This window comes from Thermobia domestica, chromosome 12 (genome assembly GCF_964235325.1).
Source record: "Thermobia domestica chromosome 12, izTheDome1.hap1.1, whole genome shotgun sequence".
Classification (NCBI taxonomy): Eukaryota; Metazoa; Arthropoda; class Insecta; order Zygentoma; family Lepismatidae; genus Thermobia; species Thermobia domestica.
In genome coordinates, this window is record NC_137465.1 from 58,669,175 (window position 1) to 58,694,801 (window position 25,627).

Genomic DNA, 25,627 nt, shown 5'->3' on the forward strand with positions numbered 1-25,627 from the left:
AAACATATGGAAAACACCATATTCTCTGTAAAACAAATTACCTTCCCTTTTGTTTCTTTATTACCTTGTCTTTATTTATTCTCCTACTGCTTGTACTAATTTATCACAAAAGGTATCTCAACACATCAATTCAAAGATATATTTTCGTACTATCATATAATTTTTTCTTTCTAATTTATTTAGACTGAATATGTGTGCTACGGGACCCAACATTGTTTGTTTCAGATTTTGATGTATATTTTACGGAACTTTGATGGCAAGTATCAGGTTTCTTTACAAAGCCTTTGGAGGTCAACATTGAGAATGCATTTATTGTGATTTGAAAATAATATTATCAATATGAAACCACATATGCACTATTTTGGTCGATGACTTTTTGTCATTTTTTTTTCAGTAGAAACATAATCCCGTGTGATATAGGACTTCTGTGGTTTCGGTAGTAAAGGGGAAAAAAGAATTCGATTCTTAGGGATTTATACAGAATCGTTCTGACGCGTGATTAATGCCATATGAAAGAGTTCGACTAACATACAGTCAGGCCTTTAGTACGACGCTAATCATACGTCAAAAACGACTCTGCATAAGGCATTTAACCCTTTATGACCTATAATTTTTTGTTTTCAACCAATATTTTTTTAAATCTTCCTTTCTTTTAGTCACAAATAGCGTACTTTAAGAAAAATACATGCAAAATCAGTGTTTTTTTTCTTTTATGTACATTTTGGGGGTCCCGGACTTGGGAAGTCCCGTCAGGCAAAAATTGACTAACATATTTTTATTTCCATGTTTCGTAGCTATAGCTAAAGCTACGGATGTTATTGTAATGGTTTAAAACTTTTTGATTATTTATACCATCAGAATTTAACAAAAAATGTCGAACATAAGCCTCTTGAAATCAGCTCGTACACATAATGGTCTGTACAAGCAACTTGATACAAATTCAGCGTAGCATCACAAAAAAAAAAAAAAAGCTTCGTAAGGTGATTGTATGGGGGCGCCGAATTCTATTTCGCCCTGGGCGTGGAAATTTCTAGCTATGACTCTGCTGCGGAGAGTTGAGAAGATTCTGGTTTGGTGTCAGGAGGTGCGGTTATCGACTAACGTATTTTCATTGCAAAGAGCGAGAAGGAAAGAACATCGAAACTTGTAGTGCAAATGAAGCCAATAATACTAGAAAATAAATTAATTATTTTTTAGCAACCTCGTATAAACAATTTCACAGATGTATTGAAATACATTTTGGTTACACTGAATTTCTACAGACTACTGTAGATATTTTTATAAAAAGACCTTGTGTCCATCTTAAACATAAATTAAACATAACTTTCTTACAAGGCTGCCTGTATTCTTTATTATAAATTAACGAGAAATGTAACAGTTTCGGAAGTATATTACTTCCTTCTTCAGACTACTCTTTCAACTGAAATCATAGATAACATAACATAATTTGTTATCTATGATTTCAGTTGAAATAGTAGTCTGAAGAAGGAAGTGATATACTTCCGAAACTGTTACATTTCTCGTTAATTTATAATAAAGAATACAGGCAGCTTGTAAGAAAGTTATGTTTAATTTATGTTTAAGACTACTGTATTTCCTTAACAACATAACATTTTATAGAAAATAATCATCAACAGCAATTACTATTAATTGGAGAAGCAGTAGATTCAAACAATTGATGGATATCACATTAGACAACAACTTCACGATAAAAGAAGTACTCGCAGCTTTCATCGGAAAAAGGTGTTTCTTCAGTTATGTACAGTATCAAAACTGACTACTAATGTTCTGATCTCGACGGTATACTCAGGCGAGAACAATGTGATGCAATGTCCCAGGTAAGTATCTCTCAAGATAAGCATTTCCAGATGTTTTCGGAAATTCATTGGGTTATATTCTGACTTGTTAAGTTAGTATTCTACAACTGCTTCAAGTTCGAAAATGTTAATATCCCTCTTGTTTATCTTCATTTTTAATATGCCCGCCCAAATAGCAGCTTGCGAGTGTCTCGTTACCTCTCTCATTTTCATACCTTCATTCTCATCCATCACTAGGGAACGAAACTTCATGTGCTAAAAAGCTCAGGAATATTTATTTATTTATGTGCAATAAACTTTGAAAATATGTGACAAAAATAAAAGTATTTCGTAACAGAAAGTGTGTATTGTAAACATCTTAAAATCAGTTTTAAAATGTTTACCTCTTAACGAGTTATTCTTTGGAAGCGTTGCAGTGGGCCACCATAGTTTTCTTCAAGTTCTCTATTGTAAATTTGTGACGATTATCTCTAAAAAGCATCTTATTGCGAGAAAGATCGCGCCACGCCACAAGAAAGAATTCTCGTATATTTCAATTACGCGAAATTTCACAAAGATTGATATTGGCCACATCTTCCTCTACTTCTTCCAAAACGCGTGCAATTTTACACAATGTTTGAAATCCTTGCTTTTCTTCAAAAATGTCTGCAAATATAGACATAGAGGCACTTGTCCGTTAGCTCCTGTAAGTTCTTTCAGTTTCATTTCTACTATGAGGATTTAATCTACTGAAGCTGACAGTGTGTTCGATGACGATTCAAGCTTTTCTATATAACGAGAAAGAAAGTACACGTTGCTGAAATGAATGCTAACTCGAATTTTACGGAGGGATCTTTTAACAGTTCTTGCAGAATTTTGTTGAGATCATTTCCAACAGATACGAACTGTTCAAAGTTCTGGGCATAATATTCAACCGCATCCAACCAAATGCCCCATCGCGTAACTACAAAAGCGGACGAAAGAGGAATCCCAGGGAATTTCTGATTAAAAATGTACTTTCTTTCCATTTGAAACTAGTTTATCGACGTTGGGATAAAGAACTCCTTTCACATATTCTATGCAACATATGAGCCTCACAGGTAACATGCACCATTTTGGGATAGCCAACGGCAACGCCTACTGCAGCTTTTCTTCGCGTAGGCTGAAGCATCTGTAACAAGAAGAAGAACATTGTCAAATTTTATGCCTTTTGGCCGCATTGCTTACTTGAAAAGCCTTGCTATCGCTACATGTGTAGCAGTATATATCTTTTTACACACTAGCAATAGTTTTTCGCCAACAGTTTCGTCATCATTCTTGGCATTCCTACTATCACGTTTTCCACTTAGCTATCATAGTATTCTGTAGTTTCGTCCATACATATCCAAATGTTTTGATGCGCACATTCCGAGCTAGTATATTGCAAAGTTTGCTCATAACACCTGTGCAGATATAGTAAGTATTTTGCAGTATTGATTTATCAGGCGATTCAAAATTCATATGTTTCACGAGAAACTTCCGTAACTCAGGGTTCTTTAATTTGAACAGTGGAATATGTGCTGATACAAAAGCTCTGCACAAGTCCACTGAAAAAGCGGACAATTTTGACGGTTCACCAGAACTAAACGCAATTGGTTGACCACTAAATGCCTGTCTCGCTCAAACGTGAAGCAAAAGCAACGTGCTTCTTGCTCTCCAAATGCTGCGCAATTTGTGAGTGTTGGTCAGCCGCATCAGATTTACCACAGGGTTAACAAAATAGCACTAGTAGAAAACACATCCTTATATTTGTCATAGAACTCCTGCAAATGAGATGAAAAACTTGCCTTTATTTTAGGCATTTTATAGTACGAGAAAACACACAAACACTGTGCTGAAGCACCACTCAGAACACAATAAACGAAAAGGCACGTCGTGGATTCAAAGCCCTGCAATGTTGTAACTGGCTTGTGACTAGGTAGAATTTCCCACATCAAGACCTTACGTGTAGATTAAAGTAAGGCGCCCAAAGTCTGTCAGTCAACGTGCCCAAAGAAAAAACAAACCCTACACACTCGATATGAAAGAGATATGGAAGAATAAGCACTTTTTTATTTCGAAGATTTCGATGCAGAACGCTTCAATGAGCGATTTTTTTGTTTTCGAAACGAAAATTCTTGAAATATGTATTTACATACGGAAAACTGGAAAGTGTGTGTTTTATGTAAAATAAAATCTGCTGTGGTGACAGAAAAGGATATGATCAACATTTTGATGAAAGGACCTCTATCTCACTGCAGAAAAAAAAAACATTTATTTACCTAAAAATCCGTTCCCTACTTATTATCATCAAAACGCCGAACACGTATTTCAGACTTTGACCATTTCTGATTTTCATAAAGCAACCTGAGTGCACTATGTCGTTACTTGGCGGCATGTATATCACATCATCACGAAGAAATTATATAGGCCTATAATAACTTTTTAAAGTAATAAGTAAAAACGTGTTGTTACTCTTATTGAAACGTTTGGATTGCGAGCGTAGCGAGCAAGAAAATTTTTAACAAATCTATTTCTTTGAAACCGACAACAATATTGATTTAATAGGTGCCAATACTTTTCCGGGGTGACATGTCGTTTACTCATTTCCAACACTTTCTCTTCCTTCTTGCTCGTTCGGCGTCCCCTTGCTGGTAGCGCCAGAATCGGCCGCCCCGCTCGCCTCCCCTCCAGGTTACGGCTCTGCTCCGCAGTATTAATACGCCGTGACGTCTCAGTTTTCAAGAGTTAACTTTGGTTCGGCCATGCAATATCGCCTGCGGTCGACGAGGAATTGCATCGAAAACTTTAAATCTTTCCGCTGCAAAATTCATCCCAAATCAACGGGAGCTGCTACATAATTTAAGCCTTAACCCTTAAGAGATCCTGGTTTTTGGGCTATTTTTTATACTTTCAGTCAAGCAGCTACTGCATCGTCACTATTTATCTTAGGATCATGGTTCATAACTCATTCTCTTCAGAATGGAGCTGGCTTTCAAATGATAGCACTTGCATGCTCATACCATATACCAGGAGCGGGAAAAATTATGTCAAAGGGAAAATTTCCGAAGAGAATTTTTTTCTCGCACTTTGGGCCCCCCTGGAGCAACCCTGTGTGAACGTAGCCATCTAAAAAAAATCCGATAGATAGTACTTGGTATACTGAATGTGTGTGCCAAATTTTAAGTTTCTATCTTGAATACCAAGGGCGGGAGAAATTTTATCACGAATTCCCACCATGCCCCAAATTACCGTAAAACACCATGATCTCAGGTAAAAAATTTCCTGAGACATCCCTAATTATCCTAGGGTCACGTTTCGCCCATCATTCTCTTCAGAATAGAACTGCCTTTCAGGCGGTATGACTCACGTGTCTCCATCATTTATCTAAGGCGGGAAAATGAGGGAAAACGGGATTTTTTGGGTCTAAATATCTTTTTTTTCAACTTTTAGCCCCCTGGATCCCCCTGTTTTAACGCAGAGATCTGAAAAAAATCTGGTAAATACTACTCGGTAGGCTGAATGTTTATGCACAATTCCAATTTTCCAGGTCAAAAGTAAGCCCGCCAAAAAAAAAAAAAATATACCGACAATGTCCCATATTCCCGTATACAGAGGGAAATTTTTAAACATTCCCTGAGACATCCCTAATAACCCTAGGGTCATGTTTCGCCCATAATTCTCTTCAGAATAGAACTGCCTTTCAGGCGGTACCATTCACTTGTCCTCATTATGTATCTAAGGCGGGAAAATCCCGTGAAAGGGATTTTTTGGTAAAAATTTCCCTTTTTCAACGTTTAGTCCCTCTGTACCCTCCTGTTTTAACGCAGAAATCTGAAAAAGATCTGGTAAATACTACTCGGTGGACTGAATGTTTCTGCACAATTTCAATCTTCTAGGTGCAAAAATAAGCCAGCACAAAAATAGTACCGAAAATGTCCAAAATTCCCCTATACAGAAGTATATTTTGATAAAAATTCCCTGACACTTCCCTAATTACCCTAGGGCCATGTATCGCACATCATTCTCTTCAGAATAGAACTGCCTCTCAGGCGGTACCATTCACTTGTCTCCATCATGTTTCTAAGGCGGGAAAATGAGGAAAAACGGGATTTTTGGGTAAAAATATCCTTTTTTTTTAACTTTTTGACCCTCTGGTTCCCCCCCTGTTTTAACGTAGAAATCTGAAGAAAAAATCTGGTAAATAGTACTCTGTGGACTGCATGTTTGTGCAAAATTTCAATCTTCTACGTGCAAAAATAAGCCCGCCAAAAATACTTTACATAAACCCCCCAAAAAGTATTACACGAAAATATAAATTTTAGACTTATGACGTCATCACCTCCTATGTCTCGACACAGGAAGGTATGAAACCATTCGTAATGTCTTTTGCAATGCCTCTGGACTTAAAAAAAAAACGGACGAAAAAGCTCAAATAGGAGAGTTATAACGCAATGTACCATGAAACACCCCCGTATGGTACAAATTGTACCATGAGATCCCCAAAGGGTTAATGTATGTAATGTCGAATCGTGAGGTTTTCTGTTTGGCCAGAATGTAACACCCCCTTACACCAATAATACTCGGGAACATCTCTTGAACTTTCTGTTTGGTTAAAAAAGTCCGAATTTTCATTGGAGAAACTAAACTAATCTATAACAATACTAAGAAACATTCGACTTCTGAATTACAACGTCAAATATATTCATTTACAAACCCTAGAAACCAAGCTAAACTGTTACTACATAACATGTTTAATCATATATGGAACACGTAGTGTATATAGGGACAGGGACAGGGACAGGTAGTCCTTTCCTGGAATGAATATTTAGTTGTATCGATTAAAAATCCTCAAAAGTATACAGGCACCCCGGAAAGTTATCAATCTATAGGTTTAGCTTCTTGTATATTTATAACACTCCCCCTTCACCATTTCTTTGAAAGTAATGTTATGTAGTTTTGTAAACACGCTATACTTGGCCAAGGTGACTCGTGACAATAGTACAACGTTGATGATCTAGTTGCAAATCAATTAATTAATTTGTTGGCCCAGCCGGAAGATCACAGGACTCGTGTAAGAACGCCTCGACCCCTTCTCGGAAGTTAAGTCAGATTAAACTGTGATCAATATTTGGAGAAGTAATGAAAATTCCTAACAATATCATTATCATCTCTAAATAACAAATTACACCAAATATCCCACGGTAATTGCTTTTATTCACTCTGAGTTTATTGAATTGTTATCAATTGACAGTCTAAATTTAGTATATACTGTTTGGATGTAATTTAGTAGCTCAACATGCACTCACTATAAACATAATAGACCCTAAGTTCTGATCAGGACTTATAGTCATAATCACAACGTAACATAGACTACAGGAGATGCAAGACAAAAGCACCTCAGTCCAAATTTCTTAGATATCTTGTATATAAGGAAAGAAACATTTTCCCAAAAACTGAAAACTCTAATTCATTAAATAGGAATTTTGAAACTCCAATCCTCAAACAAAGAACGTTATCTGACATATTATTTTTATACAAGATACTTAATAATAAGCTAGACTGCAACGAATTGCTTTCGAGCTTTCAAAATAAACGTACCAGTTAGAAAAACACGTCCAGAAAACTATAACTTCTTTTATTGCGCAAAAGCAAGCACGAATATCCTAAATAAGTCGCCAACATGGAGGATTACTGCAACCTATTTATACAACAGACTCTTAAAAATGACAAATAATCTAGATATTTATGCTGATTGTCTCACAAGGTTTAAAAGGGAAATTGTAAATATATTATTTCATGAAAGATGAACACTATAATTGGGTATAATACCTGTTACGTTCTGTTTCATAAATAAATAAATAAACATTGACAGGATAATTACACGCAATAGCAGCTATAGAAACTCAGGAGCAAGATTCAGTCAGAAAACACCCCAGGACTCGTAGTGGCCAAATCCTCAAACATCGATATTAAGTTATCAATCATTCGTTATCCATATCGTACTATAGCATTCACCATTATTCGTTTCACAATTATATTGTTTTTCAATTATCATAAATTCATTGAACATCACAACGTTGTAAATCTAATATATAATAATCTTACGTCACAAATTCATATTTTGTCATTCGAATCGGGTGATTATTTATAGTACGTTATTAGAATGAGTATTCCCCTGTGTTGCTTACAATCAGTTAAAAGTAATTAGCTGTTATAAGTGCATAAACAGATGCGAACAAATAGGTTATGCATGCAGGAAGGAAACTATGCTCGTAAATATATTTTCATATATGTACACTCATGTCCAAAATTATTGTCGCATATCTATAACTGTCTTCTCGTAAGAATATAATTTGATAATGATTTTGCAGGGTAGTTTTAATACTGATACTATGTGTATAATCGGGAAATGTATATTTGTGGTAAATTTCATAGGAAAAGAATTATAAATACAAAAATTAGAATAAGTACAACAAAATGTTGCAAAATGAACAGGAAAGTTTTATTTTCGTTTTATTGTTCTTATTAACTGCTCTTTTGACATGAAATTTGCCACATACATGTCTTTGCCGATTATACACATACTAGACAAACACCGTGCTCGTGGGTTTTCTCGGGGTACTCCCGTTTCCTCCCACTTTATTCATTCCACAATTTCACTCATATCTCATCATCACCGTCTCCTTTAGCCTAACCGGCATAACCGTGGGACGTAAAACTTAAAGATTTCATTTCATTTTATACACATACTAATATTGTAAGAAATACCGCGTGAATTCGTTATCAAATTATATTCCTACAACAACATATTTATAGACATGCGACAATAATTTTAGACATGAGTGTACCTTGCTCAAGCTCTGAATTAAGGGGCGCGGTGGCTCAGAGTGGTGGTAGAGCGTTCACCTCCGGTGCTTGGGGGTCCTGGTTCGATCCCAGCTCACGCCGTGTGGACTTTGTGGTGGACAAACACCGTGCTCGTGGGTTTTCTCGGTGTTGTCCCGTTTCCTCCTACTTTCTTCATTCCACCATTTCATTCATTGCTCATCATCGCCGTCTCCTTCAGCCTAATCGGCATAACCGTGGAACGTAAAACTTAAAGATTTTATTTCAAACTCTGAATTAATTAAATCACATTGAATTTGCTTAAGTTTAGCTATCACGCAGCAGGTTGTATCGAATTTGGTTCTAGAGAACAAAATTAAATATTCAACAGCACATAATTTTCATGATAAATTGGCTCAACGTAATTATAGCATTCAGTCGGTAGTAAAATGTAACTACTAGACTTTTACTTGGTTTACGCTTTTAATTACAGATTTCTTGCTGTATTTAATATTCAGTTATTTTCATTAACAAACTTTTTGAACGGCAGAGTTTTTACTTCTTCATGCAACATTAGCTTTTCAGGTGTGCAGGATTTAAAGTTTTTCATTTCCCACTAAACTAAATAATTCATTTAATAATTATGAATAAAACTTATATAAAATTAATCATGCAATAACAAATGAATGACCATCTAGAAATTAATTAATTATGTTTTTATAACGGATCACGTGTATATTTCTGTTATTGCTTGAAAAAAGAATAACACAGAGATAACATTTTTTAGTGTCTTAAAATAATACACTATTGTATTGAGGTCAGTCAGAACAAGATCAGGAAACTGATAATTTTTGTGGGAGTGGAAATATTGAATTGTATCTGACTCATATTTGTTTAGGCATTATCATTAGTGCTCGTTCTTCGCACAGCAAGAGTAATGTGTTGTACATATAAAACCCGAAATTGAATATTGTAAAAATGGCCCCATTTTCCCCTTAACAGGGGAATTTTCATAAAACCTGAAGTACATGTTCGATCATTTCTAATCAAGTGATTATGTACCCAATTTAAGACTTTTATCACTCTGTACATTGGCAGTTTCTGAATAAAAAAATATAAAATTGAATACTGCAGAAATTTCCCTCTTTTACCCTTAAGAGCAGAGTTTTAGCACTGAAACATGTTCCTTGACTTTTCTTAGATTAAGAGTTTACGACCAACTTTCACAGTTCCAAATATAGCGATTCCTCAGATTGGACACCTAAATGAAGAAAGGAAAGTTAAAATGTTGTTGATACGTCTGCCTTAGAAGAACTAAATTCGAAAACATTGGGAACCTTTTAGTTTTAATTAACAGTTTAGCTACCATAACTTTGCACAAAATATGAAAGGAGTTGCACAGTCCTCTGTTGGTAAAGCCTGAACTGTAAAGCGAAAGTTTCAGATGCCACCGTAAGATAGAATATCTAACTGTACTTTGGCTATAATGTTGGTGGTTAACATCAATTCTAATTAGCCGTAAGGTTTGTTATTGTAGAAGTATGGAAAGCAGTCACCGTAAAGACCGTCAAAAATTGAAAGATATCACCTACAAGAATTTCCGTCAAAGTTAAGTCAGGTTCGCAGAATATTACTATGTATAATGGTACTTTGAAGCAATAGTTGAAATTGAAGTGTGAAACGTTTTGAAGTTATTAAAAAATAAAACGGGAAGAAGGCAATTACAGCCTCTAATCGGGATTACATTGCACCGGTCCAAAGTAACTCCTTAGAGAGAAATTATTACTACTAGTATCTTGTGCCTTCTAATTTTAGGTAAATTTCCTATTTAGATAGATGCCGGAATGGATTTCTTGTTGAAAAAAATTACGAACAGTGGCGGATCCAGAAAAATTGTTTGAGAGAGGCTTCACTCAGAAAAGCTTCGTTTCTTTCTTTCATTTCTTTTTTCTTTTCTTTTTTTTTTTTTTTGAAAATCATTAGACTTTATTTTTTTTTCGTTGCGTGCTTGAAGCTTATACGCATAAGAATGAGTAACATTAGATAAAAAAAAAAAAAAAGAAATCATGCAATTTGGGTGGACTCAGCCTGAGAAAACACAAATCCCGTACATCTTCCACTGATTACGGTTGGGATGATATTCTTCGACATAAAGAGCGACCAAGCCAAATCAATTCACAGAAATTTTTTTCTGTTCCTGAGTTGACATTTTTGTGGAACATACGCTAAACTATCAGAATGTGGTTTTTGTGCCGCTACCAGAAAATACATAATTTTCTTTACAAATATTGATAATTGATACTAAGTACTGATACTGGCACCATCATTCTGATATCAATATTTGCAGTTTTGTATAGGAAGTAAAATGTATAAATACTGGAGGGAAGACATTGCACAGAAACATTATGTTCGTATGTTGAACATACTTTTTTTTCTTTTCTTTTTTTTTTTTTTTTTTTTTTTTTGGTATATGGTGCAAAGTATCCTCACCTATCGAGTTACTTTGCATCAAATTTTATACTTCAATAACCATGATCATACTGAATGTTTACTAATGCACTTGCACGAATGTTTTCTTTATAAATCTAGCTATTATATGTTTAAAATACACTGTTCTAAATCATTACGTTCGTAAATTACATGCGATTTTCTTTAAAATTCCTCCTACCGAATTTCACACCTCCAACTTAAGTGAATCCTCACATTCAGTACTGTAATTTCTCAGTAAAGAAAGAGAAATATGACTATTATACAATTATATATGAAAATCTTTCATCCTTCAGTAGCGATACTTTTGAAAACTTCAAATTACGTGTTTCCCTGTTTTGTAATTAATTTGTCTATGTGCCAAGTTTTACACCTTTAACTTAAGGGACTCCTCACATTCGGTACCTTCTGAATAAAGAAAGACACATTTTAATATTACGTCTGCTTATATTGTCCCCTTTCCTTCCTTGTTTGCGAAATTTTTGAAAATAGTAAACCATGAATTTTCTTACTTTTAATGAAGACTCTATATATGCTGAGTTTCATTTGCCTAAGTTCGGGAATTCGTGAGATACTCAATCTTGGCAGAAATATTACCCCTTAGGATGTATGTTCCAGAAAGTCTTTTCTTTCTTCTTGTTCAAAAGAAATATTCTGGCCTCAATTCACGTTTCCACTTATAGTAATATGGTCCGGACGATGATACTGGTCTACAATTTTTTTTTTTTTTTTTTTTTTTTTGTCTTGTCACAGGAACTAAAGTTACCAAGTCTAACAATGTAAGTGCCTTCTTCATTCTGAATTCAAAAATGTAATCAAATTTTTTCCATCAGACAAGGATTTGTTGTGACTATTTTTTTCACCCTTATACGCGAAATGGACCGTATTTTCATAGTAAAGTTATGACATTTAAAGATATTTCAGTTATATTTTGAGTACTGGAGTCCATATAACATCAATTTCATATTCTCATATGTCTCTTTCATGTCAGCTACATGAGATACAGGTATTGATGGTAATTCATGCCACTATGCAGAAGTTCCGCCTTTAAACTAATTTTCAAGGAGTCTAGAAACATTCGACATTAATCTGGCTCGTGTTCATATTCAAGAGCCTCCAAAACTGGGCTGCCACTATTATGAAACAGTACATCATACTCTGTCGAGAAATAGTCTTTGAAATCACTATTGCGACATTGATATATGTATATCCTTGTATCTTTGTATAATAGATTCCAATCTTAAGCCACCTACTAACTTAAGCTAAAACTCCGGTTCTGGTTTAAATAACTATAAATCACGAACAAGATCATTAACGTTTGCTTAAGTTAGTAGGTGGCGTTCTGATGAAAAAGCGTTGAATCTGAGATCACTTTTATATTGCCTGTCTTTCCAGTATGCACGGTGCTGGAGTCAGAGTCATTAATTATTATTTTACTTTGGTACAGGATGCTCGTCCTTTGCAGATGAGAAATTTAGGTATGTGAAAGTATGTCTACTTTTAGATGCATATGCATATTTTCTTTTAGATTTTACTTATTTGCATATCAAACTGGTAAACGAATTTTAATTTGCAAAGTATATATAAGTCAAATATACACGTTTCTCGGAACATGACTTTTAAAGTTAGTTATTTTATTAAAATCGCTTCCCGGAATACTTGTATTTCTGCCAGCTAGGAGTTAAATTACATTTTAGTTACGTTTATGCTAAAACACCACCAGGTAGAGCTCGCTTCTCTCTCTCTATTCTCCTTTGAGCCATGATAACTCAAAATTTCCATTTTTTAAGTTGTAACACTCTTCCACCGGATGTGCGATGTATATTAGACTGGTTCAAAAATTAGGGAGTTTTTTTTTTTTAATTTCACATGCGGTGCCCCTAACATTTATTACGCCACTAAAAATAGATACATTGGTAAAATTCTGAATTTTTACAATTTTTAATGGTTGCACAACCAGATTGAAATTTTGAATGCTATTGGTATACACACATTGTTATACATACAGACATTTTGTTATACACATTGATATATATGTATTACATAATTACACATAAAAGCACATTATTACTGACTATATTCGCATTATTGAAACTTCATAAAATTTATTTGTTTACTCTTTTTTTTTTTTTTTTTTTTTTTTTTTTTACACTTCAGTTTTGCGTATTGAGTTTACTTAGATAGGGTATTCTTTAAACAGTCTGGATATTGCTTCCTGTGTTCCGCAACAACTTGAAATAGATACAATTTCTTTTCGTCGTCCCTTGTGATAATACCGTTATACTCTTGTATGAGGACAACTTCGCGTACTGCATGATCATTAACTACTTGCATGTGTTTAACTGCTTCATAACCAGCTAAGTAGTCAGTGTTGGATTTCCATGTCTCCGGTTTTATGCAAGAATGTTGTTCGAATATTCAGACGTTCAAAAAGCTGCAACCTGTTCTTCGTTGCGAAATTTTCGATCTTTGCATCAATATAGAGTAACAAGAGTATCTCGAGGCATTTGCATGCGTTTTGGAGGCTCATCATTGCTGGTATCTGTGTTCAAGTCTTTCACCATTTCTTGCTTTGTTTCTGCGTACAGTTCGTCGTCGAAGAATGCCAAGCAAATGAGTTCTTCGCTCAAGTACCAGAGATGTCCACGAATTTTTTTCTGGGCTTTGTAAATGGCTGGACTTTCTGTTTCGTACTGAAGAAGGTTTTTTAGGAATTCAAGACCATTTCTAGGAGCAGATGCAGCAACCGGTAATAGGAACCACGCTTTAACATAAAGTTTGGCAAGGAATATATACAAAGTAAAAAACCTTTTTGTTCTTGATAAGTAAGGTTGAATTGGTCTCGACTTATTTTGAATGCGTACAGTGTCCATATTTTGAATGCGTACAGTGCTTTTGCCATCCACTTGGCGTGATGAATAGCTCCAGGTGCCGCAAATCGCATTCCAGGGGATGGGATTCCTCTAAGAAAGATAATAGACAGTTCCAATAGTTCGCGATACTCCTCCCTTGGCTGGATGCATTGAAGATGGCTAAGTGCGAAATCTATAAGTTCATCCTTGATATTCGTCAAGTCTATAGCCCTATTTCTTTCTGCTGCATCATGGCGTGTGTGACCCAAGGAGTTCCAAGCTTCTTTAAAACGCTCAAATATTGCTGCGTCTGGACCACAAAATACACTTCCACACATACATTCCTTAAAAACTACAGCCAAACTATGTCCAGTATGTGGTGACGACAAGCTAAATACAAAAGGCTTTTCTTAATTTCCCGCTCTATTATCACACAAGCGCCGCTGCAGCGACCAATATTGCTGGCAGTTATATCGGAACACATTGCATTTACCTGGTGAATAATATCCTAGCACGACATAGGCTTGAGTTTGTTTACTTCCAGATTTCAGTATTGGGATTCCGAGTAGTTGGGTTTTTTCCATGCCAGATACTATTACAGATAGGCGATCGGTGGTTTCATTTCCTGTTATGTCTGGTAGAATTTTACTATCACAATGGCAACGAGGGCGCTTGTTGATTGGAACTTGCTCTGTTCGCGAGCACGTTTGATGGATGAACGACTGAGGGTAATTTCATCCATATTGTGGCCCAAACCTTTTTTCGTTGCTGATATAATGAAAGTTGCTTCTCTGTCAGTTAATTTCGAACTATCTAATATAGAAGCAAGCTCGGGAGTAAGAATTTTCTTCCAGGATTTCCGCTTTCGTTTTGTCTGAGTACGTCTGCAGGGCATACTGTTGCGTGAGTCTGTACTGCCACTGTCATTATCGCTTGAAATAAACAGCACAACTACGTTAGTGGCAGTGTTAGCACTAGTACTTGCCTACATCAATTCGTTTCTATTGCTTCTTGTTTGCCGTCTTGGTTTCCTTTTGAACAAGAGTTCGTCTATTGACACCATAAAACCACGTCATTCATCTTCCCTCTGAACAGTGAGAAAGTCATTGTCTTCCTGATTTTTTATTAGCTTGAGAGTATCTGCATGTGCTATATCAAATAAATTATTCAAACTTGCAACAAATCTACCTTCATTCTCATTCGGTTCGGTTCTTTCGGTGTGGTAGATTTTCGGTTCTTGCTCTTCTTTAAATTTGCTCATTGGTCCCTCAATTTTTCGAATTTCACAATTGCATACTTTTTCCTCACGATTTCGAATAGGAGCCTTCCCCAATTGGCATGACGGTAATTGAGTATAGATGGTGTTTCAAAACAACACCGACAACCTTTGGGAGGTGATTCCTAACACCAGGATAAAAGAAATATAGACCAAACTGGTTGCACCAAGGCTTCCTTTCGGAGTTATAGGCTGCCGAAAATATGAAAAAATGAATTTTGAAGATCCATAGCTCCAATACTATGGGACATACCGCAGTCGGGTCAAGACTTCACTTAGGAACTAGTATGTACCCTATCGAAATGTCCGTTTTTTCAGAATCCTGCGGTACTTCCGCAAGATTTTTATAGAGGTAGTTGCTGAGTACTTCAAATTATATGCCTGTAGCCAAACTCCCTGTATAAAAATTGTTGCGTAAGAAGAGCAGGATTGTGAAATATATACCTTTGGATAGGGCACATATTAATTCCTAAGTGAAGTCTTGACTCGACTACGGTAGGACGGTGAAGTCGTTTTGGTCTATACTTTTCGTCTGATCTTGGTGTCAGGAATCACCTCCCAAACGTTGTCGGTGTTGTTTTGAAACACCCTGTATATAATTTTTATCACAAAGTCACAATCCAAGTGAACACTGCACTACCACACTTCTAACTTTTGTTCTGGTAAACAAACGGGAACAATTAGCCGCTACAATTCGGTATTATCAGCTTACTGCCACCAAATGTCTCACCAACTGCTGTGCTCCTGGATTATAATCGTAAAACAAACGAAATGCGAGTTCTGCGTCCGGAAGGCAAATGACACCATCTTACCAATTTAGACGAAATCAAGTTATTTTTTGCTGAACTCTTAATGTAAATTGAAACAAAATCGTCGTTTCAGTGAATATTATTTATAATTTGTAAAGTTTACATTGCTTCTAATGGCATGATAAATACAAAATGCAAAGGATTCATCAAAGGGAACGAAATGCCAATATAACATGATAAAACAGCCTTTGTTGATCATTGTTGGAACAACATTTCCTATAATGACGTAGTTCATTTGTAATAAATAATGACATGAACTTGATATAAGAGAGAAAATACACAAAAGCAGTGTGTATCGAATTGTGAATACAGCGCTAATTTTGTTAAACTTTGTCAGTTGCTGAACTTGTGTGTGTGTGTGTCATTATGGAAGGTAAAGTAGAGAAAATGTAATGACAAACAGTAAAATAAATAAATAAATAAATAAATAAATAAATAAATAAATAAATAAAATATACGAACTTTGACATTCTGCATATTGGCTAAGTTTATAGCTGGTTTCAAATACAGATATTTATCAATTTAATTCCATCATCTGAAAAAGCACAGCTAACTAGATTAATTGGATCACATTTCGCTCTCGGAACAGTCCTGATGCAGCGTGAAATTGAGCCATAGAAGTCGTAAATGATAGCAAATGGTCTATTGGACCATTCTGCCTGCAGTATATCATTCATGTTCCGTGAGAGAGGATAGAGGGGGGAATCTGAGCCGGATTCGTGTCTGCAAAATGAATCACAGATATTGTTTATATTCAGGTCCGGGGATTGGGTGGGCCGGCGGCAGTGTTCCGCTCCATACTGACTTTTTTCAAACCACACGGCAACAGTTCCAACTATGTGAATGTTCCTGTTATCGTTTTGGAATACAGTGTGTCACATTTTTGTTCGTACACGTGAAAATTTTCAAATGTCAGCAAGAAATTTGACGTTAAATTTAATTATTTGTTCAAAACGACCTGTATTTTGAAAAAAAGCACATATCTATATTAACTAATAGCAAACAAAAAACAAAATATGTTTTCCTTCGTGCTACTATTGTTCACTAAACAAATACTTCGTCCATTTTATGTCACATTTTTGTTCGTACACTTAAGAATATAGTATCAAAAGGTATAAAACTAAACCCCAACAACTGAAAATTTAATATTTTGTGGCATATCCTCTTGCTTTGATGACCATTTGACATCTTGCACGCATAGAGTTAACAAGGTCTTTACATGTTTGAGCACTGATTGCCTCCGATTCTTGCATCACTACCCTCTTAAGCTCGTCTTTCGAAGAAACCCCGTGTTTACCCACATTACGCTTTAAAGTAGCCCATAAGTGTTCGATGCGGTTTAAGTTGGGGGACTGAGGAGGTGTTTTCAGCAACTTTGGTACAATCCATACTAACCACATTCTATTAATTTCAGTCGTATGTTTGCTGTCATTATCTTGCTGAAATATATAGTTGGCTCTCATCTGCATTTTTTTGTGAACTTTGCTTTACATTTCGCTTCAAAACATTAAGGTACACGTGCTTGTCCATTATACCATCTATGAACTGTAATGTCCCTACTCCCTTGGATGACATGCACCCCCATATCATGACAGAACTACCCCCATACTTTACTGTGGGTGTTGTATTCTCAACCCTATCTGCTGTGATCACTTTTCTCCATACCCTGCTTGCCCCATCTGACCCACATACGTTCACTTTTGTTTCATCGGACCAAATCACGCTGTTCCAGAACTCTTGGTCCTTGTCAAGGTGCTCCTTAGCAACTTCCTTCTCGCAGCACGGTTCTTTCTGCTAACGAACCGTTTCTTACACGACACATTCTACCATGAAATCCATACTTGTGCAATACTCTTCGTACAGTTTCATTACACATACGTTTGTTACACACACTGTCAACCATTGGGCGGAGCTTTGGGACACTTAATTTCGGATTACCTCTAATCTTATTCACCACAAAGCGTTCCTCGCATTCACTTAGTTTCCTTTCTTTCTTATTTCTCGGCACATTCTTTGTAGACCCATTATGTTTAAACTTATTAATTATGTACTGAACTGTGGAATGTGATTTCTTTACCAACGTACCAATCTTTCTAATCGAATACCCCTTTAATGCCAAATTTATGATTACGTCCTTCAACTCACAACTAACCTCTCTTCTCTCACCCATTATGATCACAATAGATAGACGATATGGGTGGGAATACGACCTTGATCACACTATCACAGCACAAGTGAGCTGCTAACATCCCTATCTATTGCCTTTTTCTTCGCATCGACGCGATTTGTATAATCATTGTTGGGGGTAGAGGTGTAGTGTACGAACAAAAAAGTGGTGTAAATAACGGGAGGTTCTGAAAGAATAACTATTTTATTTCTTTCTTACATACATAAAAGCTTTGCAATCCTGCCATTAGCTTGCTTTTATATACATTTTACGAACAGCATAATATTTTAATCATTTTACAAAAATAGATAGACAGGTTAATGTTCTAAACACAAAAATGTCATCCGTACGAACAAAATTGTGACTAACTGTATGCCGTCATTGACTAGAAACAACATTTGGATCATGAGATATACATCATCTCCCTTAAACGAAGACTTAATCACGGGCAGTGACGCGACAGGTAAGCGTCAGTACAGAACCTATGGACTCCCAGGCTATAGCGGCCAGGACATATTGCGGATCATACGCTTCTTTGGGCATCCGCCACACATATAACACGGCCCGTAGTTTGAAATAAGGTGAACGTTAACCCATCCACCATATCACACGTTCCCAGTCATCAGCGGTCTATGTTGTATGTTCGCAGCACGATCGACGTCGTACTAAAGCGTTACGGGTGTGTATCTTAAAGGTGGTTTCGCCTGCGCAACCTGATTCCGTAAGTCATTGTACTCGTGGTGGATTTTGATTATCTACTAGGTGGTTGGAGATGCTGAGTTCCTCCGTTATATGCATCTCAGTTGCACACCGGTTTTGAATGACAATTCACATTAATCCTCAGTAGGACCTGTTAAAGAGTTTTTTTTTCTCCAAGCGTTGTCCCTCTTTACAGAAATGGTTTTGCCGTGAGTTTTCTAGGCTCTCACCACCTTGGCAAAACATCCAACACATTTACATCTTCTGTTACGCTGGCACCACATAACCAAGCGCCAACACCTCTTTATAAATCAGTTGCTTATTTTACACTATCATGTCTGCTTAGTTCACTGCACACTGATCAGTACGGCACTTCTCCTCAACTAGTACGGAGTTTACCCTAACAAACCACTACCAAGAGCCCGATCCTGCGGTCGCCAACTGACCGTTGCCAACCCAGATATCTGACGAATTTCCTTCGAACTTTAGGTGCCTCCACAACATTGATAAGGATCTGTATGTTCTCATAGCACTTATTATTATTTTTTTTTATCAAGTATTGAGTCTGTAGTGAGTGGTGCCAACAAAAGAATAATTTAAATTGCATATAGTCCATGAAGTAAACATTCAGTTTCAAGACAAAAAAAAAAAAAAAAAAAAAAAAGCTTAATTTCATGTGAATGTTCCTTTCCTAATCCATATTGCAGCCAACCGCTATTCGGGCTGAGGCCGTTTTTCTAATTTGTTTTGAAAAATTTTAAGTTACTTAATTTTTCTGCTAACTGCTGAAGTATCTGTGATCTCAAGCAATATAGTTCTTAGTTCATAGAAGACTGTGTTCATGAGAACTTAACAGACAACTAAAGGAAAACATCTTGTTCTCGAGACGGCATTCATCATTGAGCTTTAACTGTGTGTGAGATCGAAAGAAAAATGATTTGTCATTCTGAAAAGACAATGATACATTTTCTCTGTTACAAAAATAACTCACTCTGATGATAAATTATGATTGAAAGAGGAATCACATCTTTCGAAGCAATTTGTAATTTGTATCGCATGTCTAGGATTTTGTGTAGCAAACTGCAATGTAATACCACTTAAATAAAACACTTATCTATACTGGATGTTAATTAACTATACCGACAAATTTTAAATGCCGGTTCCTCATTTTAAAATAAGAAAGACCGTCCAAAACCATTAAAAATAAATTGAAACACGCGACGAGGAACTGTGTAGTGTCGGCTCATATGCTTAGAGGGTGTCACATATACGCAAACAAAACAAAACAACAACAAAAAAAGATATTTTAATATTGTGCAATGGGTATGTAACGGATTCCCAATAGGACATAATCCTCAGATAAGCTCCGAAGGAATTCCGCATAAGCACGGATTTAAAGCTAGATCCAAAGTAGGCAAAAAGTAAGCCTTGACAGTAGCAAACACAGAATGCGTTAGTAGTAAGTCGTTAGTGATGGGAAGCTCTACTATAGTTCCTAGTATTCGGGATAACGCCTGCTGCGATGTAATTTTTCACCATTTCGACGGGCCTAGCTTCGAAATTATGCACTTCTCCCGACTGAACTTTTTTATCGTAGTTTGATGTAAGAAATCATCTTTTAGTAATATATATATTTTAGCTCATTCGTTTAGAATTGTATGTTTATCCATATAGCTTATTAACATCCTATAGGTATAACTGTGAATTTTCGAATTTGATTCGAATTTCAGTATTTTACATTTTTTTCGATTAGACAAACTTTTCTCTTTATTTTGGTTCAAAATATTTCAGATAAACAGAGTGGATTAATAATCTTGTTCCATTTACATGTAACATAGCTACATTCGATTGTAATTGAATCAGTCCCTTTGGAAATTTGACTTGTCCAAAAGAATCGATTTTTTTTTATGATTGAAATAGCATCCGCAAGAATAAATCTAGCAATATCAAGGGAAGCCCAACTTGTGCGATACTAGAAAGTGTCTGTAACTGGTATTAAAATATCAGATATCAAGAGAAATTCGACTAGTTCAGGACTAGTTGTATTTCTCATTGTACGTTCCTCAGCCTGCAAGAGCGGATACAAGAACGTACATCTTTTACATTCATCAAAGATGCTTGTAATCTGCAGATGTTAAAAGTGTTGCCGGTGAATATTAGCATAGATGTTAAAATGGTCTGACAAAGGTGTACCCTCCGACAACAGCAGCCTATCCATCTGGTCAGAATCGAATCAAATTAAGAAAAATGGAAGACGAAACAATACTTACCAGCGACAAAGCCTGCGCAGCGATTCTGCAAGAATGTTTTCCTTCGGCCTGTAACTTAAGGATCCAATCCAGGAATTTATAAGTAAAGAGAACTAAGATGAGAAAGACATATTTTTTTCATATTAGATAAACTTTTAACAAAATTTTAGCCATGTTTTGTTCTTTCAGACTTAATAAGGACATTATTCAAAAGAGTAGCTAGATTTTGGTAGTGTGGGTAAGAATGACCACCGACATAAAACTTTCACGTTTTTATTAGTATATTAGTATACAATTTATGAAAAAACATTTTTTTTTCATTTTCAGGGAGGGGTAATTGCTCCAAATTCTTGGCACTGCACTGATCTTCTTTTTGTTTTGTTTTTTAAAATTAAACTTTAATTTGACGTAATATATTTGCTAATATAATATAAACCGTATTTATGAAGACTTATTTTCATTTAATCACGATCAGAAGAAACCGACTATTCCATTTTTATCAAAAGAGACACTGACCAAAGCTTAAAACTTTACTTTATTTTAAATTATAATTTGTAACTGTTTCGGATATCTAGCATATCCTTCTTCAGACACGATCGAAATTAATGAAAATACAGACATATATATAAATACAGCATATCGTGTCTGAAGAAGGATATGCTAGATATCCGAAACAGTTACAAATTATAATTTAAAATAAAGTAAAGTTTTAAGCTTTGGTCAGTGTCTCTTTTGTTAAAACAATTAATCCAAAGCCATGAATAGTCTTTCCATTTTTATAACAAAAAAATGTGCATTACAAACAAAAAGAAAATTTTAATGTAACCAAAAGACTTCAGTATCCTCCTATTTAATCTCTCAAATCATTTAAATGTCGAAATATACGAATCAGCGAACATAAAACTTTTATTATTATTATTATTATTATTATTATTTATTTTACCGACAATAATTTCGTGGACAAGTCGGGCTTTCCAAATGACTGATTCAATATTGCTCGTACATGAATTGTCTTGGGAACCAAAGAATTTCGAAGTGACAAACAATCGTTAGAAATGTGATCACGTAATGTTTTGATTCCGTAGAGTACTTGTTGTTAACGTTTGTTTCATAGAGGAATAGAGAAATCGGGGAAGAACCTGCCATGCTAAAAATAATACAAAATTTACCATTTTTCTTTTGCTTGTTTTTTATAAGTGAAAGGAGATAATGAAATGCAACTTACCCAATCTTATTCTACAACAAAAAGTATGAACTTGAAGAATTTTCAGTATTAGTATCCATAGAAATTACAGTGTTGCCTGAATAACATTTCCCCAAAATCTAAGTTAAATCAGCGACTAGAGGAACGAACTTAACTGCGTTTGATTACGTATCATGTTGTCTTGGAATCCTGTGGACTACTTTTTAAATAATAGTTGTACTTAGTTTGTAATAAATCAAATAAATTAACATGTACTTATTAAAATTAAATAATAATGTTACTTAAAAAGTAGTTCACAGGATTCCAAAACCATATGATACCTAATCAAATCCAGTTGAGTTCGTTCCTCTAGTGGCTTCCTTAACTTAGATTTTGGGGAAAATGTTATTCTGGCAAGATTATAATTTCTATGGATGGCAACACTGAAAATTCTTCAGGTTCATATTTTATATTGCAAAATAATTCTATGATCGTGGTAAGTTGCATTTCATTATCTCCTTTTACTTTTAAAAAACAAACAAAATAAAATGGTAAGGTTTGTATTATTTTTAGTACGGTATGTCAAGTTCTTAAAAGAAGATGTACGTACCTTTGTCCATTGCCCGCTTGTCGGGATGAGAGGTGTTCGTTGAATAAGGGTTCAAAGTAAACTAATCTTATGAAATATCACATAAGTTTCTGAAAAAAAAAAAATCATTAAAAAGGGTGATTTCTGAAGCAGCGTAGTTATTTCCCCTTAGTAACCAACAAAAGCATGGTATCAAAAACAACTCTATTTTGCTTGAACGTTATTTTTAATATCAGAATGGAAAAATAACGGTCAAGTATATATATATTGTTTATAGAAGCATTGTTCTGAAAAATCTTAACACGAAGAGGTCATCACTCTTGCAAAGGAATATAAACACTATTGATAATAAAGATAATGAATTAATTCTAAGATAGCAAGAATCTTAAAAATAAACATATCCATATAACTTCTGTGAAATGATACTAAAACACATTAACAAAGATGCAGTGGCGAAAGGTAGCTGTCATCATTGGTAAGTTATGTAGATTTTTGAAAGTTAATTTGAGAAAGTTTGTACAGACATATAAAGCACTGTAGTTGTAGGATAGATTTAATTTTGAGAAATACACTTCTGTGATAGGATATGTTTTCTATGTCATTTACATAATGATTATAAATTTAAGTTTGTACTTTCTAATTATGTTGTTCCATTATTCCATTTGAATTTTGCGATAATCTAGCGTAAACAGAATATTTTTTATTACATTCAAAGTGGAAACTGCTAGTTGAAAGCTCCAAAAATGCAGCCCAAAGATTCTTAAATATTTAAAACAAGTTTAGTTCTAGGACACTACAAGGATTTAGTTTTAGAATTACAGTTGACTCCCTATTTACCGGGTTAATAGAAAGGAATATATTCACGGCTCACTCAGAATGACGGTTAATCGAAACGCAGGAAAGAAAAAGAAGAAAGATAAATAACCACTACATAATAAATAGAGAATGATATATGGTAATTTTCCTGTACTGTATTTTCGGTACTGCGCTTTAAGAAAATTTTTCCATTGTCATCTTCCTTCATTTAGATTTCAAGGCATTGCATTTTGTCAAGTGATCACTTGAATATGGATTGTGTTTTTTCTTGCAGACAGTAAATAGGAGATGAGTTATTCTAATCGCACAGAAAAACGTTCCTAATGCGGAAAGTAACAGGGAAAATAGGTTAGGGCAGGACACATGAAATGTTCTGTTATGTCAGGAAGGAATTTGTAACTGCAGTCAAGTTGTTTAAAAAAGGGGAAGAATGGGGGAGAATTAAAAAGTCATTGTCAACTCGAATCTCATTGTCAGATTAAATGTGTTCTCTCTCTCTCTCTCTCTCTCTCTCTCTCCCTCTCTCTCTCTCTCTCTCTCTCTACTAGCGTACCTATTGGTAATTCTTGCGATAGATGTAAATCTTTTCTTTTTCTTTTTGTCGAGCATCGGTTAAGGCACAACCCGATTAAGCCGCACCCGTTAAATCGAGAGTGGACTGTAGTTCTTGGTTTGGAAGATACTACTAGGGCGTCTAACAGATAATAATAATAGGAAATATAATGCAATCCAGTTTACTTCAGGAAGTACAATGTAATCCAGTTTATCTTAGGAAATACTGTACAATGTAATCCAGTTTACTTTCTACTTCCTCCAATCTTTGGAATGTAATATTGGCATTCCTGAGTACTCGACAGATTGCTTCCATTACACATGATTCGTGCGATATCTTCCATTCATATCTATTCATTCATAGCGTATATATTCCTCTGCTCGTAGTAATTTTACAATATAGGGCATTTTATTTCGTTCCTTAAATAGCTGTAATGGAAACTCGTCTCGCACTTCTTAGATGACAATAATCTAGATGAACGAAGGAGGAATTTGAAAGGAAGTAGATCAGAGTCTACGTAATTAAAGATACTATTCCAATGTTCTTCTAATGGGACTGAAGAAGATATGTATATAAACTTTTCTTTCCAGTTTTGTCATCAGTACTACGTGTTCATTCGTTGTCTGAGTCAGGCACAGGTATTGACAAAGAAGTAACTCTTGGTAATGTGCATTTGAAGATTTCCAGTTCAGAGATTCTTCTGTCTGTGCACTCGGCGAAGAAAGGTAAGCATGTAAGATAAGTCTTCTTATCTAAACTCTGTTTTGTGGGATAGTTACAGTACAATTATAATTACTTAATTATTTCAACCTGTTAACACAGCTTTTGTTTCTTTTCTTATTTGGTATCAATTATTTATGTTACTTAATTCTGGTTTATCGTTTTGTGAAAAAGATCAATTAGGATTTGTCATTGTCATTGTAAGTGTAAAAATGTTAAGTTTTGAGACTTAGGATTACTTCATATTATTTGAGGTTGATACTAATAAGAGACAGCAGAGTGAACTAATCTTTATCTTTAAAACATATTTGATTATAACTTTCCTAAAATTCATCTGATTTTAAAAAAAAAAGTATAGGATTTATCTTATTGAGGTTCCCAAGGAATAAAGTGGTTGCGGGTGGTTGTGGATTAAAATTAATTAGCAGGCAAGGGTTGAATACATCCCATTAAAATATTTTAACAGCTAATATCCTAAAATGATCAACATTTCATGAAACATGCCCATTTCTTTGAGGTTTCCTAATAGGGCTAATGTTTAGGGTTTGAATCAGTCAGCTTAAGTTCACCCTGAACTTTAAAAAT

The 25,627-nt window shown here is 35.2% G+C and overlaps 1 protein-coding gene across 2 annotated transcripts in view; it reads left to right on the forward strand.

Moving 5' to 3' along the window:
- The window catches only part of LOC145666465 (alpha-galactosidase MYORG-like), a 175,426-nt gene that overhangs the window by 125,280 nt on the left and 24,519 nt on the right, over positions 1-25,627 (forward strand). Inside the window, exons 1-2 of one of the 2 annotated variants that reach the window (XM_081733706.1) lie at positions 23,384-23,428; positions 24,913-25,047. In XM_081733706.1, coding sequence (XP_081589832.1) covers positions 23,398-23,428; positions 24,913-25,047 — 166 coding nt within the window. In that variant the 5' untranslated portion in view covers positions 23,384-23,397. Of the gene's footprint in view, positions 1-23,383; positions 23,429-24,912; positions 25,048-25,627 lie in introns of those variants that run through there. The other variant, XM_081733705.1, reaches the window with a different exon arrangement.